This window comes from Lytechinus pictus, chromosome 12 (genome assembly GCF_037042905.1).
Source record: "Lytechinus pictus isolate F3 Inbred chromosome 12, Lp3.0, whole genome shotgun sequence".
Classification (NCBI taxonomy): Eukaryota; Metazoa; Echinodermata; class Echinoidea; order Temnopleuroida; family Toxopneustidae; genus Lytechinus; species Lytechinus pictus.
The window spans coordinates 26,302,585-26,321,724 of NC_087256.1; the positions used below are offsets into that span (position 1 = coordinate 26,302,585).

Consider the following 19,140-nt stretch of genomic DNA (forward strand, 5'->3'; position numbering starts at 1 on the left):
GTCATTTTGCCTTGACGAAGATTCTGCTAGGATCGAAAGCTTAGGCCCCTTTTGACTCTCTAATCATATTTATCCGCTATCCTCTTTCTCCATTCATGAATTCACAAATTTGTTCAGTAATTATTTGAAATCCATATTTTGATGATTATAGAACTTTATGTCATTTAAAAAAATCTTTTTTCTTTAACATGTATCCCCAGCCTTCATGTTTTTGATCATTTATGGATTTTGTGCTTTAGCTTTTCAGCATCCTCCCATCATTTATTATGAATCAGTAATTGTATTTATTCATTGTGTTTTTAACTGATATTGTTTGTTTCACACACACACACACACACCTTAAATAGTGATTTTCGCAAAAATGTCTCCAAAGGCAATGATAAAATAGGTGGAAAGTAAAAAGGAATTTCAGTTGAAGCCATGGATAGCCTCCTAGCAAAACAGAGAAATCACAGCTCTTCTATGTAATAATGTAAAACAGGAGGAAGAAAAGAAAAATGAAAATTATTTCACTTTAGTACTTGAATTGCAGTTATTACAGATCTATTGACCGTGTTTACTACTGACTTTAAAATAAGGAATGAATTTGGTTTGTAACTTTTTTCTGTAAAATCGAACCCATGAACCGAAATTGCATCCTGTTTTTTATTGTTTACTTCATGGAATCCTGAGTCAATGTCATCATCTGAAATGGGATTGTTTTTATAGTTTGCTACTCAGATCAAATGACTTTGTAATTATGTAGTGATTCAGCATATATAAAATAGCCAACAATTAACCCATTGATTACATGTATTTTCTTTGATGATACAGCTAAAATATCATCATAAAATTTGGATGTGCATTTAATACTACAAGGATGTAGATTAATTCATGATCATGAAATATTGCATTTAGGTCATTAAACTCATTACAAACTTTATGAGTAACCTTTGAGTTAAAATTGAAGTAGTAAATACGGACCTACATGTACACATACATGTTGGGTTTTAGCCTTTTAATCAAGCATGTACAGTATAGTATTTACTCAATGTGCTCTGTTCGTGAGTGCTGTTATAATGATGTTATAATGATGGAAATTGATTACAAGGCATACAAGAGTTCACTTATTTTTAAAGAAAAATGTTTTGTATTATCCCAGAATCTTTGGATACCAATCAATAGTTACCTATATAATGGCTCTTTTGTGTTTAAAAAACTATAAATGTCACTCTTTGAGTGTAAATATTTATTCTTATCAACAAACTTGGTTTGTTAGGGTAGACCATATATGATGATTATCTTTTCTTTTTGAAATGGGAAAACAAAACTATTGGATGCAGCTCATTTGGCATGAAACATTGCTCATTGCTTGAGTGATCAGACGTGAAATTTCATGATTTTAAGAGACACGTACCGAGCGATTTATCAATGTGAAATATCTAGAAATTGTAGCACTGAATTTTAATTGTTTTTGACATCAATTTGTGCCAAGCCTATGCAGACAGAATAAATAAATAGTGAGAAAGAAATTATTATTTCTGTCTGGGATTTGAAGTGTTTTCTCCCTTAATAATAAGAAGCATTAGTATAGTAATTATAAAGCAATCAGAGGACTGATGGCTTTAATAGAGTGCCGAATGCCAATAGGTGGGGCTTTATAAATGTCTATTATTATTATTTTTTTTAATTATCTTTATTACTAATGTTTTTATAATAATTGTCATGCCCCCACCAAATGAAGTTTGAAGGGGCTGTATAGGAATTAGTGTACAGTCGGGCGGTCGGTCGGTCCGTTGCAAATCTTGCGCATCGAACTACTTTCTCAATTTTTAACCAATTCTCTTGAAATTTGGTCCACACATTGCTTTTGAGGTAAAGATGTGCAAGACACATATTTTGTATGTGTCGGAAATCGTGTTGCCATGGTAACAACATAATATATACCCCAAATTGGGTAAAAATCTGTTGGTTAAAACTACTTGATCACTTTTCAACCCATTCTCATGAACTTTGACTCGTACATTGGTCTTGAGGTAAAGATGTTCAGGACATATTTTTGCATGTGTCGAAATCATGTTGCCATGGTAACAATATATTATACGTCAAAAACTAGGCAAAGTCTTGTAGTTCAAACTACTTCATCAGTTTTTAACCAATTCTCATGATATTTTGCTTACACATAGGTCTTTGGGTAAAGATGGGCAAGACATATTTTTTTCCATGTGTTGCAAACTGTTGCCATGTTAACGGCGTAGGATGGGGGTATTAATCACCTTCAGTGATAGTTCTAGTTATTATTATTATCATAATTGTTATTATTATCATTATTGTTTTTGTTGTTGATGTATTATTCTTATTATTATTATGAATAAGGACTCTGCAGCCAATCACAATAAAGCTTTCCATGGCAGTCGTCATTGTGGCAAAGTTAACATATAAGTAGTACCTGGTGTAAATGCAATGGGACTGGGATTACTCAATTTGAGCCACAAAAATTATTTTCAGCAGATTGAGAATTTTAAAGGTAACTGAGATTTTGTAGAATATAAGTAAGAGGCTGTTCTCATTATGCCTTCTAAAACTACTTTACTGGAAACAGATTCAGGAAACCAGTTTGGAAGATCGCTTTGCTAGCGTTCCCACTTGATCACACGAAAGTGGTTTTCAAAATCACTTCACATAAAGCGATCTTGTTGCTATGAAAATGCTCTCAGTGAGGTGACACGTTTTGCGCGAAATTTCGAAACTGCAGTGTAGGCATTCTACACCTGTTGTATGAAGTAGTGCGCTCAAAATGTGCGAAGATCGCTTCCCAAAGAACGGTTGTGTCCTTATTTACGGTAAAACCAGTTTAACGAGGCAAAGCGATCTTGAAAACTACATCTCAAGGTGGTTTTCTGACCGGTTTGGAAGATCGCTTCGACCGTTATCACTTCACATTAAACTAGTTTCCAGTAAACTAGTTTTAGGAAGGTAGTGAGAACAGTGTCTATGTAAATGACTATCCTCTTTTGTCTCCTCACTACAGACATCAATGGAACGCTGTTCTACATGGAAGCGATCGATACCCGCCAGGCTCGGATGGAGATCGATTATGAGATCCTTAGCACCAACCTGACCAATATCTTGAGCGCCCTGACTACCCTATGTGGTTCTTGTAGCTGCTGCACTGCCGCAACAACCGAGCTGAGGAATGTTCAGATAGATGCAGACTATAGGGATATCAACGTAACTGAGGTAAGGAGACTTGATGGGACAAATTTAATCAATTCACAGAGACTTAAGGGGCCATTTCTTAAAGCTGGTATACTGTTAAACGCAGAACTACACGTACAGTTGAGGCTAGAAGTTTACATACACCCAGGAAATTAAAAGAAAAGTTGACACTTGCCAAACATTGTAAAATTTACTGTATCTTATAAAATATTTGTGCTATCATGACAAATTTGATATCAAACAAATGCCCCTTCATCAGATTGCTTTGTCACCAGGAGCTGAAAAATGTTCAGGTGTCATTTTTTCCCCAAAAAATCTTCATATTTTAGACAAATTAAAAATACAAACTTGACAAGAACATTTCATATTTGTGCTACATGTAGTTACTTCTCAATACAAGCATTTCATATTACACTTTTTTGTTCAGTGGTGACATATCATGGTAGAAAATTGGCACAAATATTACCTTTTTTCTTCAAAGAAAATTCCACCTAAAGTATACTTAAATCCCAGGGGCATCCCACTCATTTGAATGAGCTTAATACGCTCTTCCATTTGATACCAAATTTGTCATGGTAGTAGTTATATTTCTGAAGATATAGTAAATTTTATGATGTTTGGCAAGCAAACAACTTTCATGGGTGTATGTAAACTTTTGGCCTCGGCTGTATGTGCATAGCTTTGCGCATGACTTGTGACCAGCTCTTTTTTTTCTTCTAGACACCACAAATTTTGCCTAATTTAACCCATCGGAGACTGAACTGAACTATATGCGAGCTGGAGTCTACGGAAAACGTGTGTCAAAGCAAAGTCATTCAGTCTCCAGTTGACAGGTTAACATAATGGGAGTAAATTTCCTACTTGAAAATAAGAATTTTGATATTCCCTTGTAATCGTATTTCAAGTTAGGCTGATGAAAATCAAGACAATGAATGTGATTTTACACCCAAGGTCTGATCAGACATCTTGCATAAATTGTTTGAAACACCTCCTAGGATATAAATTGTATTGATGTTGATGTTAATGAAAATAATTTTGATAATAATGATTATTACGCTGATGATTTTGATGGCAATGATGATTATGATGATGATGAGGATGATTATTTTAATAATCATAAAATGATGGTGATGATGACGATAATAATGGTAACAATGACTATGATAATTCAACTCTATATATGAACTTAACAGTAATTGTTTAACATTTTCAACAACTATGCTTAATTTCTTGTGAACTTTTTTATTAAAAATTAAACTTTGTTTGAGATTTTAAACACTTTAACTGTTTAAACAACTACTGTAATTTACATATAGTAAATAACATTGTATAAAAAAAATAATAAGCAGCGTTTTTGCTGTGTATTATGAAAGAAAATTACATCATGACTTTTTAGAAGACATGATGTATTTAAGATGTTGGACTCTGTCTGAATTCATCAGAGAAATACCTGTTATAGCTGTATTCCATTTCTGATATTCAAATTCAAATTTATTTATTTCACTTCCATCAAACAAAAACAAATTGTATACCATATATAAACATAAATATTTGTATCCGTTGCAAAAAAAATAAAAATCTGTGATATCATTATAGCACAGGGTAGAAACAATAAAATGCCCCTCCCACATTAAAAAGTTAGAATTTGATTTGATGAATAATATGTATAATGTAAATATTAGGAATCCTCAAACCATAATTATGTTCCTTGATAAAATAAATCCTGTAAACTTCATGAGGACTGACAAACTCTTGGCAACAGGGTGTTATACTGTATTCACCTTTTGCATCATTGATGCTATTACACTGTATGTCGTTACCATGATAATTCCATTCATAGTGTTACTGTTCATCTAATTAGTCGATATTGTAATAAGTAGCAAGAGAGCAAGCAGCAGGCATGGAAATAATTAGAAAATTATCCCTTCATTGTTTGGTATGTATGGTAGTCAAGTGTAAGGGTGTCATCAAAAATTCAGACTCATGATTAGCAGTGGGTAATTAGTTGGTGCCCTACGATAGCAGAGAGTTCATTTTGAAAAGCTTGTTTTAATAACTAAAGCTTGTCTTCATCAGCCATGTTTTCAAATTACCAAGCTTATTTTGTTCTCAAGGAGATTATTCAGATTGCAAAACTTCCTCAAGATTTTTGTCAAAGGAGATAAAGCTCTTAATAATTAAGCTTGTCTTCATCAGCCCAAGTTTTTAATTTAAATTACCAAGCTCATTATGTTCTACAGGAGATTATTCCGATTGGAACACTTTCTCAAGATTTTTGTCGAAGGAGATAAAGATAGTAGAGAAGATTCACAAAGAAAAGGCCTTTAAAGTGACAATTTAGGGTTGTCTAAAGTAAAAACAACTTTATCTTAAGTACATTTTGTAGGTCTATTTTTTCCTGGTTTGTCATCAACAGTATTTTTTTGTACACAATGGATTGAAAATGGTGACAAATAATCAAAGTTCATCTACACAGGGACACACAATGCTTCCTGTAAAAAATTGATAATTGTTTGGTGGTTCCCAAATCATATTCGACTGCCTTTATTAAAGATGATTGGATAATTTTAGAATGAAACAGAGGCTTATCCTGAAAATGATGAAAAATTAGTTCTACAGTGTAGGCCTACTTTAGAAAGTGAACAGTCTCAAATTGTCATATATTATAATGTCCATGAGAAGTATATCATATGTTTGAATGTTTATGTAGTTCCCACTTGCAGCGTAAGAAATGCACAAAGGCGACGGGCGATTTTGCCCTCATGACAGCCCAAATCGCCCCCAAAATCCCCCCCCCCCCATGTATGCTTTGGGGTGACCATTCTTTCAAGAGTCATTCCAGGATTTGTTCCTAACAATATTCAAGATTATTTAGGATTCAATAATTCAAAATGTGGCTGAAGAATAATATTTGCTTTTACTGCACAATTACTTTTCACCCCTAAAAAGTAGCCCTTCAAAATGAAAGAAATAGCCCCCCAAATTCTGCAATCGCTCCAATGTGGAGAGGAAAAATAGCCCCTAAAAAATGAAGATTATTTCCTTCCTTGCCCACTTGCTAATTTCACTTTTATTTGCGATCTTGATGGTCTTTATTAAGCAACACTGTGTCAAAACTCTTTGTAAACACCCTCACGTAGAACCAGTGTAGAAAAACAAAATGGCTGCCTTTACATTGATTTGAAGTTAAGAAGATTGTCCAGACATGATTTGCATGAAATTATGAAGAAGGAGGAGACTAATGATTTTTGTGTGTATAACATGCATCTCTTCATGTATATTTTGTTTACCTAATGGATAAAAATATGCAATACTTATATAGTGCTTTTAATAATAATACAATGTTTCTATTAAAGTACTGTATACTATTACCCAGGCTTTAGCATGGGTACCCAGACCGGGGACTTGAGGATTGAACGAATGTCTTCCTACTGGGTCCCCATCTGGGTGGAGAGTAGCAAATGGAATACCTTGCCAAAGGACGCCGGTGCCCCAAGTGGGATAGGAACCCTGCACTTTGGGGCTCGAGGTCCGGAGACTTAACCACTTAACCACAATACCTTTCATGATGATTTTCCCTCTCATTCTACTCAGAGTATCGGAAGCTTCCCACAAGTCTTGGTGAGCCAATCTATCGTGGAGCTTACTGATGTAGCCAATCGGAATATCAGTGACCAAGCTCAAGAGGTAATTGAACTACATGTATAGGATACATATTACACATCTTTTAAAAGCATATTATTTGTGGAAGGTTAGCTGATTTTATAGGTTTGTGATATTTTGGCAGTTGAACCTGAAAAAAAGAGATAAATTTTAATAAAGAAAGCAAGCACCAATGAAATTTGAGCTTTCATGGCAATGGATAAAATACATAAGAAGGTTTTGCATGGATTGTTTAGATTATGCAAATTTATAAAGGATTAATAGGGGATTTTTAAAATTAATTCCTAAAAATTAGGGTCTGTAAATAAATACATTATAAGTTTTTGTTCATTGAATGATTGTGATGCAGTGCATATTGATTTAACTTTGAATATTGCATTTTGCTGCTTTTCTCCCTCTTGCATCAACCTTCTTTCCCATTCCCCTTCCCCCTCCTCCTCCTCTCCTCTCTTCCACACTCCCCTACCCTCTCCCCCTTCCCCTCCCCACTCCCATTGCCCTCTTCCCCTCCCCCTTCCCATTCCCCTGACCCTCTTCGCCTCCCCTTTCCCTCTCCCTCCCTCTCTTTCCCTCTCCCTCTTTCCTTCTTCCCTCTTCCCCTTTCCTTCTTCCCTCTTCCCCTTTCCCTCTCCAACCTCCAACCCCCCTCTTTCCCTCTCCTGCTCCCTGCTTCCACTGCTCTCTCCCTCTTTGCTCTCCCTCTCGCTTTCCCCCTCCCAATCCCATTATCCTCCCCTTCCCCTTTCCACCTTCCCCTCTCCCACTGACTCCCCTCTCTCTTCCCCCTCTCCCTTCCCATTCCCCCCTCCTCTTCATGAAATGAACCAACAAATGAGCTCAATAACTTGGTCACCTTTTTATGTTTTTTCTTTTATTTACAGGGATATCAAACATTTGAGGACATTCCTGACACATTGACTAATACAACTTCCTCTGAAGTAGGAGGTAAGAAACAATAAACTGTCCTTTTTATTCGTCAAAATGAATTATATGATACCAATGTATATCAGCCAGGGAAATGTTACAAGGGGGGCTTTGGGCAATTTGCCCCCTATATTCTCAAGAAAATGAAAGAGCCCCCTCCCCCACCAAAAAAACCCCTCCCCATTCACTGCAATGTTAAAGCCTACTAATGTTTTGCAGATATTCAGTTGTGAAAAGTATCTTCCGAAAATTTATTTTTGCCTGATATCAAGACTTATGGTTGGATGGTTAAATTGGATGGATGGTTGGATGGATGAATGGATGTTTGATAGATGGATGGATGGTTGGATGGATGGATGGATGGTTGGATGGATGGATGGATATTTGATGATGGTTGGATGGATAGATGGATGGATGGTTGGATGGATGAATGTATGTTTGTTAGATGGATGGACGGACGGACGGATGGTTGGATGGATGGATGGACGGACGGTTGGATGGATGGACGGATGGTTGGTTGGGTGGACAGGTGGATTGGTGGATGGATGGATAAAAGGACAATGATTAGATAAATGAAAAGTAAAGTTTAAATGCATGAATTTATAGAAACCATGTAAATCTAATGTATTTATAATTAATATATTTAAATATCCACGCTTTGTCATATTTTTTGGTCATCCTTATTTGTAGATATCATTACTACCATTGATGGACTGGAAGATACCTTGAACCAATTCATCAACGAAACCACTTTCACGCTCCAAAGCGTAAGTAAATGCCTCTGTGTGAATACTTGACCCTGTCTTCTACTGAGAGATAGTTCATGATTATCTTGCCTGTCATATTCTTCTTTTCAGAACATCTTAAATGCAATGGTTGGTATCACGGGTGTAGACAAATGACCCCTTCTATTCAGAGCAAGGGGTGACATATTGGACCCCCCCCCCACCTTCCGTACAATAGGTTTGCAGCTCGAAACTATACCAATGGTGATTGGAATAGTTTAACTAAGGTTTAGGTCACCCGTGCTGTAATAGAGAGCCTCCACTATTCCTAACTCATTCTCCAAAATGGAAAATATTATGAATTTATTTATCTAAATAATGATTATGTAAGTTCATTGTTGGTTTACTTTTTTATATTTTTGTAAATTGTTTTTTATGTGATCATTAATATCCTGACTTGCTTTCTTATTTATTTATTTCTTAATATTAATATATTCATGTATTCATTTCTTTATTCATCTTATTACTTGAGTCATTCACTCAAAACATCATACTAGTTTAGATATACCTTGGAAGCTCCATTTTATGAGTAAAAATAAGTAGCATCCTTTTCAGCTTTGCTTTGGTAATTTAACGAAAAGAAGTAATTCCCTAATTATCATTTCCATAATCATAATTCTGAACGAATTTCTCTGCTTTTTCAACAGACATCTGGAAGCATCGAACCTTTTGAGGAACAAGCAAATAACATTCTGAGTACTTACGCAAATGACTATGATCAATACAGGTAAGAAGATGATCCATTGATTGATTGAATAGATATAATTTGATTTGATTTTGAGATGATTTGTTTGTCTTATTTCATGCAGGTACAGATTTCTGATAATGTATAATTGAGGTAAAGATGGGCGATACCACATGTAACCATCATTTTTTTAGGATTTGTGGACAGATCTACATGTACCTTTTTAGAAACTTTAAAAACTTGTAAATCTTATATCAAGTTTTGATGACCCCCCCCCCCTCAAAATGTATGTAACCATGCAAATTCACTACTCATGTATATGCTATAATGATTAAAAATGCAGTTATGATGCGGAGGATAGGAAATAAAATTTCCGTATATTATGTATTATATATAGTTATCTCAAATGGTACATGTATATTTAAAGACTTAACAATTCATAACACATTAATAATCAAACTACCAATATGCTTTTATAGCGCATATCACTGCCAATGCGTCCCTATGTGCTCAATTTGATATTATTACCCTGGCTTTAGCCCCGCAGCCTTCAAGGAATAAATTCCTACCAGGTTCCCATTTACATGTACCTCACCTAGGTTGAGTGCAGCACAATGTGGATAAATTTTTTGCTGAAGGAACTTACGCCTTGGCTGGGATTGGCAGTTTGTTCCCCCTTTATTGTGTGTCTCTCTGACACTGCTCTCATTACCGTCCTATAACTAGATTACTGGAAACTAGTTTAGTGGAAACTATTTTAATGTGTAATGAGTCGAAGCGGTCTTGGAAGTTGGAAGCGATCTTCCAAACCATTTCAGAAAACATCCTCACGATGTAGTTTTGAAGATCGCTTTGCCTCATTAAACTGGTTTTAGCGTAAGTGAGGCCACAACTGTTGGAAGCGATCTTCGCACATTTCAAGTGCACTACTCAACACACTGTGTGGAATGCCGACACTGCAGTTTCCCATTTTGCGCAAAACATGTCACCCCACTGAGAGTTTTCCCGTAGCAACAAGACTGCTCTACGTGAAGTGATTTTGAAAACCACTTTCGGGTGATCAAATGTGAATGCTAGCAAGACGATCTTCAAAACTGGTTTCCTGAACCGGTTTGAGTAAACCAGTTTTAGAAAGTATAATGAGAATGGTGTCTTACTCTATCTCTCTCTCTCTATCTCTGTCTCTCTCTCTGCTCAGAGCCATTGTGATGTACGTCTTCTATGGATTCATCCTCTTCATCGTCGTCCTGTTCCTTCTCGGTTTGCTCATCGGCATTTTCTCGTATGACCGTAATGCCTCACCCACCGACCGTGGTTCTTGCTCAAACTGCGGTGGACTCTTCCTGATGGCGTGAGTACTGCTACCCATTGATGTACAGTCCAACTTCTCTTATCCGGACACAATGGGACTAGCACCAATCCGGATTTATCCGGATCTGGGAGACCCAATATTAAATACACACAGCTGCCTTCCCAACGGCAGTAGCTATACACGTAATCTATTGTAGTGGGCCTACACAGACAGTATTCACTGCAGTGTCAGTTCAAATTATAGGCGTTTTTTTATGGAATAAAACTGATTGGTTACCAAAACTCTTGGATAATTTACCTGCTTAAAAAATGATTGAGGTATACATCGAGCATACCTCGAAAGAAAGAGAATGACTTGATGAAACTAAGTTTTAAATTGGACCATCGTGGCGAACATCGCAGCTTCGCAAAGTCAGCCATTGTTATGACTGTAGGCTCAAACATGATAGATGGCGCTGTCCGTATCGAGGTCCATAGCGCTAGCTAGTGAGACGTGTGTTGTTTTTTCCGGAAAAAAAGAGGATGTGGTAAAATGGTTGCGCCGCGCCCTGATTTACTGGATAATTATCCTTTCTAAGTTCTTTCGGTGATTTGGGTAAGATATTTTCGGAAAAATTAATGTGGTTATAGGTAGATTATATTGGAAAATGTATGTAATCAAAGTGAGTTTGCGTAGGAACTGGGTTTAGATTGAAATCTCATTTTCCACTTTCGACTGGATTATAAAAAAAAATCTTGGCAAGTGTGCGTCCGGATAAGAGAGGTCGGACTGTAGTTGTCAAATGTTACGATTATTGCTGTTTTATCGCTTGTTAGAAGCACTGTATGCACATACATTATGAAATCTGAGCTATTAAGCCTTTCATCCATGAAAATAAAGCAAATTCTATGGTTTTTAAACGAAAAATTCTGTCTAGCCACATATCATTCATCTTGATCTTTCTTCATTATATAAACCCCTCTTTTATTGTTTTTGATGAATTTTAATTAAATTGTATATAATGATCTATGTAGCTGTGCTGAATGCACGCATAGTAGCATGTTCACTCATGCATACTTACAGTAGTACCCCTGCAAAATATGTTACTGGCACAATAAGGGTTTTAAAGGAAAGGTGACCACAACAAAAATTGTTTTGAATTAAAAGATAAAAATCAAACAAACTTAACATTAAACATTTCATCAAAATTGTGAAATAAGAAAGTTATGAATCTTAAAGTTTCATTAAATTTTGGGCTTGATTTTGTCTAAGATGTAGGGTTAGGGTTGCAATAGGGATGCTGGGTTTTAGGTTAGGATATTAAATCTAGGGTTGAAGTTGGTCAATCTAAAAGTGTTATTAAAATTCATAGTGGAGCAACTGTTTCCAGAGCCAATGTCGTGGGATTGTTGTTATCACCTGGGTTTCTGACATTCTTGACTTTGTCTTATTTTCTATGTCACCCCCCTTCTATGATATTAGTGGAGCTGGCTTTGTGTTTATCTTTGGAACCTTGATGATGCTTATCACTGCACTGACGTTCATCATCGGGGGACCGATTGACCGTCTCATGTGCGACCCGCTGGTTTCAGGACAGCTCTTTGCCCAGGTTAGTCTGTCCCCCCCCCTTTCTGTCTCTTCCTCCCAATGATTCCACCTTTTAGACTACAGTCTGAATTCAGACTATTTCATCATTTATTACCAGAGAATTACACTTTTCCTATATGAAATAGGTGCTTTCTATGGAAAAAAATATGATAGAGAGCACCTATCATAGAAAGCACCTATTTCGTGTAGGAAAAGTGTTATTCTAGACAAATTTCAGGCTCTTCATTCAAACCTAAATTGATAATCTGGACCCGTCTTACAAAGAGTTACAATTGATCCAATCAACCACAACTATGGAAAGCCATCAACATCTAAAATGCATGTTGTTTCAAAATATTTTCTAGATACGATGTAAGTCATACATTCATTGTTTTCTTGAAAAATTCAGTGTGCTTTTCTCTGATTACCAAGGTCATTGTGCAAATTCGCTGGATAAAAAATAATGACATTGTTGGATTTCCATATAGTTTAGGTTGATCGGATCAATCGTAACTCTTTGTAAGACGGGGTCCTGATCTCCACAGCTCGGCATTCTTTTAGTCTGTGATGAATCGCCGATTGGTCTACTATCTGTCTGGTCTCATCTCATACTGTCTCACACCATTTTGTCTCCAACCAGTCCTGGCTGCACATAAATGTTGTTAGTACTAATAATGCACGAACAGTACTGCCAAACTTTGGCAAAAGGAAACAAGTGACACAGTCAAATTTGAGTTATTGTTGTTTCTGAAAGACACCCCATGTATGTTGCACGTTCAGGCAAAATTTGGGAAAGAAATGATCGTTCTATGGAAAGATATCGAAGAAAATATTACATTGATGCCTATGTAAATGACAAACACACATTGCTCATTTACAATAAATGATACTTTTGTAACTTGCTTCCTTTTGCCAAAGTACGGTAGTTGTAGTCCTAGTCACATCTGCAGGATTGTGATGTTGATTCAAAATGTAAATAACACGTTATTGTCACATTACGCATCGCAGCGACATTACCAGTTGTAACAGGGCCTCTGTTCGCGTTTTGTTAGTGCTAACAACGTTTCTGTGCAACCAGTCCAGTTTGTCTAATAGCCATTTGGTCTAATTGCCACGTAAAGGGGTACTCCAGGCTGAAAATTATATGATTTGAACAGATTAAGAAAGATGAAACAGACACATTAAGCACTTAAGAACTTCATCAAAATCGGACAAGAAATAACAAAGTTATGACATTTTAAAGATATGCATTATTTCGGTGAAACAGTCCTACATGTATGTATGCCTTCATGAATAAAGATAAGATAAATGGAGAGTATTAAAGCAGAACTTAGATAAATTTTGATGTCATATGAAGACATGTACATTTAATCTATTATTTTTTTGTATTGATTGCTCTTATATTGAACAGACTGTTGATTTAGAAGATGGAATCTTGGACGATGGATACTACCTTGGAAATTTGATCTTTAGTGACCCCTCAGTTCCTTTCCAGATCAGTGGATTCCTTGAGTAAGTAATTGATTGATTGCTTGATTGATTGAGTGAGTGAGTGAGTGATTGATTGATTGGTTGACGCATGCATTCATTCATAATAATAGAGCATGATATTTAACTTTGCATTATAATGAGATGAAAGATGACATAGTTACATATTCATGTATAGCATATTGAGTTGTTTCATTGCATCGTGACACAGTGTTCTGCATATATCACTTGTGCAAAATAAGTGTGCTGATGATGTCATAAACTCACTGTTTTATATCCATGTTATTATATCCAATGTACAACATTATCATATCATGGGCATTGTGCAAGTAAGGTAGCTGATGATGTAAAAAAATCTTTCATTTGTAGTTATTTTTTTCAAAGGTTATACATTGTTGACTCCCCACATAATAAACTATGAGTTATTAAGAATTATTGTGATACTCTTAGTATTCATATCTGATAAAGATCATAATCATCAATAATCATTTATTATTTTGTCAGTGCTTGTGAGCAGAATGAGGCTGTGTATACTGCATTCCTACTGGAGAATCTTTTCAACGTCACAGAGTTTACTGACATCTCTTCGGTGAGTAACCCGGGCTAAAGATCTGGGGGGGGGGGTGGAAGGGGTCTCATTTATCATTTTGTCAGCAGTTTGTAGGGGGGGTTGCCTCTATTTTGACATTGACGACGTGTACGCTTTAGCCCTTTGTAATGCAATGTCCCATTATCAGTCACAATTCTAATATTCATGAATTAGACCTCTCCAATCTACATTCTCACCGCCCATTATGGCTCCTGGCGTGTAGGGTAGCAACAAAGGATTCTGGCCCTCCTTCTGGACACTCCCCAAGGTCATGTTCATTGACTTCACCTCCTCAAAAGATCCCTCAAAAGGAGAGTCCAATATTTGCTGAGGAGGCCCTACCCAACCCATACGTGGAAAACTAATGATAATAGTATGACGGGTAAATTTCCCAAAGCTGATTCTTTCGTGGCCATGTAAATATGTTTGACTTGACTTGGGCGAATATTTGACTTATGGATGGTTGACTTTGAGAAACAAGTTCAAATGTATTTCTATCATGCCATGCCTGTGAAAATGACCCCTGACTACCTTTAGAATGAGAGAGTGAGAGTAAATGAATTGTAAAGAATGCTGCAATAATGTTAATTTGACTAGCAGTGATGTATACCTTAGATAAATATTATTGGCCCGAATTGACAAAGGTGATTTTATGCAGATATCCTGTATAAATTACGCCTTTTTACCGCGTACATTAAAAAAATGTCCTATTTTGATGTGCGCTTTTGTCACAGTGTGCCAATTGACGCCTGTTGCTGTGGTTATCCATGCTATTTTATTTGTTTGTCCACTGTTTTGAATTAATGAGTCCACTCTTCAACCAGTGGACTCATGAATAAAAAAGCATACTTGACCTTGGCAATTTCTTGCACTGTGAAAAAAAGTCCGCCTGAGCATTATGCATCATTTTCCAGAACAACTTACAACCTTTTAATCTTGTATCTGTGCCCTGTCTATACAACAGCAAATTCCGGATGTTGATGATCAGTTTTCCAATATTACTGGAGACTTCAGCTCTGTTGAGATCTTGACCTCTGACACCAAAGATACCTTGATTGACTTCAGGGATTCTCCGGCTGATACCATTGACTGGACCATTTTCACTAACGAGGTAAGGTAGCCTTAAAACACGAATGCCAGTTGTGGTAATGATCTAAAAATAAGTTTGTAAAGAATCCAATGAAACGATCTCAAGTGTGTTGGTCTGTATGAATAAAAAATGTGTTAATTGATTTTGGTATAAAATATGTAATTGCGAGGAAATAGACAAAAGACAAAACACACATGGCATTCTAGCCCGAGGTCAGACATTTTCCAAGCAACAGTAGTAAACTGTCCCACATGTGCTTGTCAGTGTCGGTGATCTTGAATGTGGTCATTTTAGCTTAGCTTTCATGATTTCACACAGTTTGATAATTATATAAACCACATCTAGCTTAACCATAAGGTGACATTTGACCTTGATTTTAAAGGCTTTCTTATTGGTGCAAACACTATTCAACATCACCATTATCATATTCACCACCACTACCACCACCACTGCCACCATCACTACCGCATCATCGCCATCACCATGATCACCACGATTACCATAGTTGTCATCGTCATCATCATCAATGTGGACATCAACATCACCATTATCACCTTGATTACCATCATCATGAACACCATTCTCATCGTAGTCATCATGATCAACATCACCATTATCATATTCACCACCACTACCACCATTGCCACCATCACTACCGTCATCATCGCCATCACCATTATCACCACGATTACCATAGTTGTCATCGTCATCAATGTGGACATCAACATCACCATTATCACCTTGATTACCATCATCATGAACACCATTTTCATCATAGTCATCATCATCAACATCACTATTATCATATTCACCACCATCATCATCGCTATCATCATTATCACAACCATTACCATAGTCATCATCTTCATATCATCGTCGTCGTCGTCATAAACTTGACATCAACATCACCTTTATTACCATAGTCATCATCGTCATTATCATCATAGTTAACATCACCATCATCCTTATCACCACCTGCCACCACCACCACCATCATCATCACCACCACCATCACCACCACCATTATCACCACCACCATCATCACCACCACCATCATCACCACCACCATCATCATCACCACCATCATCATCATCACCACCATCATCACCAAAATCATCACCACCACCATCATCACCACCACCATCATCACCACCACCATCATCATCACCACCATCATCACCACCACCATCATCACCACCACCATCATCACCATCATCATCATCACCACCATCACACCATTTTCATCCGAACCCCAGTAATCACCGCCATGTCCTTTTATATCCTTCTGCAGCTGGACACAAGCCTGCTCTACGATGGTGACGGCAATAACGATACTCTGGTGGAACTCATCAGCGCTCTTGGTACTGATGCTGGTGCAGCTTCGGTAATCATTTTCTCTTTTGATAGATTCGATAGATACTGTCCCACGTATATCGAGATAATAATCTGGGTGTTTATGATGTGATTAAGACATACATTGTACATTTCAAGGTGCACTCAAGAAAAGGAGATGCATACTTTGTTTGTAATGTCCCTCATTAGTATTAATCATGGACTAGTGTAGTTCTTTTTTAGACTGAAGGTGTGACTTTCTGCCATAGTAATTGACTTCTCTTATAGTGGAATAGTTATGTATTCTGCTTTCATAAAAGCAGTTCAATCAGAGTTGATATTAAACTTGAGATTGGAAGATGTGAACTCGTTATCTGAGGGAACTTCTCCATTCCTCAAAAACGGCTATTTTCATTACCTTTTTCACAACAATTGCGTGATTTCAATGCACCCCCCCCCCCCCCATTCACACAGCACTAATTTTTTGTTTCACCTGTATCTTTGTATGGTATAGGGTTCAAATGCCAATAATCTGAATGCAATCAAAGATGATCTCCAGACTCTTCAAGATGAAATCGTCGATGTCCTCCTCAGTGATGCGGTAAGATACATATAACATAACCTGAGAATATTATTAACCATAGTTAGGCGATTCCATATGTGTCGTATGGGATATTTCAACAACAATTGCTAGTCTATTAGCTGAATGCTCGAGCAATAAAATTGTCTTTTTTGTCAATGATAAAGTTCTAGTGGGTAGTCATGTTAAAAACTTATAACCAACAAAAAATATTGATTACGGGTGGATTAAAGGTGAGAATGTTGCGTGTCCTACAGGATGCAGAGATGTCCTATACGACATGAAACATTTTCACATCTAATTCGCCCATGGATAACATAAATTTGTTGGTTATCATTTTTTTATATGACTACCCAGTAGCACTTTATTATTACCACAAAAACAAATTGAAGTTCCTCATTTGTTTGGACAGCAGGTTGAAAAATGGGGTGAAAATGGCTGATTTTTCTAGAATGGTATCGCCCAGTTAGTATTCGTCCCATCATCAAGAAAAACCAATAGATCGGCTTGAGATTTGTATGCATATCTATTTTCTGAGCACCTAGTGAAGAGATGTTTCATGAATCCACTCTTTCATATATGTGAATCTTAATGCTTAGAAACTAGTTTGTGTGCAATTTTTGTTGCTATGTGTCGCAAGCAACAGACAAGGTTTTAAGCTGTCGATAACAACCTTTGATTGAAATTTTTGCAAAATTTGAATACATAACGAAAATGGTCTATCAAATCTGGATGATCCGTCTCATAAACTCATACGTAGTTGACAGGAAGATATAATTAATTTGAATCAGTTGCAAGTTGTTTAAGGTGAACCCAGTTTTATATCAGTCTGCAATGACAAATATTTTTCCTCAAATTTTGTCTGTAATAACGGATATTTTGGAATTTCCCATGCATCTATGAAAAACAATGTTACTTTTTCTTGTAATCAGGTTTTGATAGCTGGAGAGATTGACTCATTAACCGCATACACAGATGATATTGATGTAAGTATATATAGTACTCTTTGATTCCGTCTTGGGTTGTGTGAGTAAACAATGTATGATTGTTTTAGATTCCATACTCATATATTATGTAAAGACGATACAAACATGCAAATAGCAGGAAATCTGAGGCTATGTATGAAAGTGTATGTTCATGTTATAAAATATTTGTATAATTTTAAGCATCATGATTGGTCAAAATGTATCACATGGCATGTAACCTTTTTCGTGCTTAAGACTTCAGTGCTAAGAGGTGTGCAACAAAATTTGACATTACTTGCTACGGCAATCCAGCACTAACATGACAGTGAGAGAGAGAGACCCAAAAATGTAAAAGACGATGATGATGGTGGTGGTGGTGATATTGATGATGATGAGGAGGAGGATGGTGGTGGTGGTGGTGAGGAGGAAGGTGGTGGTGATGTTGATAATGATGATGAAGAGGAGGAGGGTGATGGTGGTGTGGTGGTGAGAAGGAGGGTGGTGATGGTGTGATGTTGATTATGATGATGTGGAGGAGGGTTGGTGGTGGTGGTGGTGGTGGTGGTGATGAGGAGGGTGGTGGTGGTGGTGGTGATGTTGATTATGAGGAGGAGGGTGGTGGTGGTGGTGGTGATAAGGAGGGTGGTGGTGGTGGTGATGAGGAGGAGGGTGGTGGTGGTGGTGGTGGTAGTGAGGAGGAGGGTGGTGGTGATGGTGTGATGTTGATTATGAGGAGGAGGAGGAGGGTGGTGGTGGTGATAATGAAGGTAGTGGTGAGGAGGAGGAGGGTGGTGGTGGTGAGGAGGAGGATGGTGGTGATGAAGGTAGTGGTGAGGAGGAGGAGGGTGGTGGTGGTGAGGAGGATGGTGGTGATGAAGGTAGTGGTGAGGAGGAGGAGGGTGGTGGTGGTGATGGTGGTGAGGAGGATGATGGTGGTGGTGGTGGTAAAGAGGGTGGTGGTGG

At 37.1% G+C, this 19,140-nt stretch overlaps 1 protein-coding gene across 1 annotated transcript in view; it reads left to right on the forward strand.

Moving 5' to 3' along the window:
• LOC129272633 (prominin-1-like) overlaps nt 1-19,140 on the forward strand; it is a 68,562-nt gene that overhangs the window by 25,773 nt on the left and 23,649 nt on the right. The window contains exons 7-19 of the mRNA XM_064107204.1: nt 3,011-3,219; nt 6,793-6,885; nt 7,743-7,806; nt 8,476-8,552; nt 9,218-9,297; nt 10,454-10,606; nt 12,029-12,155; nt 13,545-13,645; nt 14,126-14,210; nt 15,175-15,321; nt 16,592-16,684; nt 17,147-17,233; nt 18,145-18,198. Of these exons, the coding sequence (XP_063963274.1) occupies nt 3,011-3,219; nt 6,793-6,885; nt 7,743-7,806; nt 8,476-8,552; nt 9,218-9,297; nt 10,454-10,606; nt 12,029-12,155; nt 13,545-13,645; nt 14,126-14,210; nt 15,175-15,321; nt 16,592-16,684; nt 17,147-17,233; nt 18,145-18,198 (1,370 nt within the window). The remainder of the gene's footprint in view (nt 1-3,010; nt 3,220-6,792; nt 6,886-7,742; nt 7,807-8,475; nt 8,553-9,217; nt 9,298-10,453; nt 10,607-12,028; nt 12,156-13,544; nt 13,646-14,125; nt 14,211-15,174; nt 15,322-16,591; nt 16,685-17,146; nt 17,234-18,144; nt 18,199-19,140) is intronic.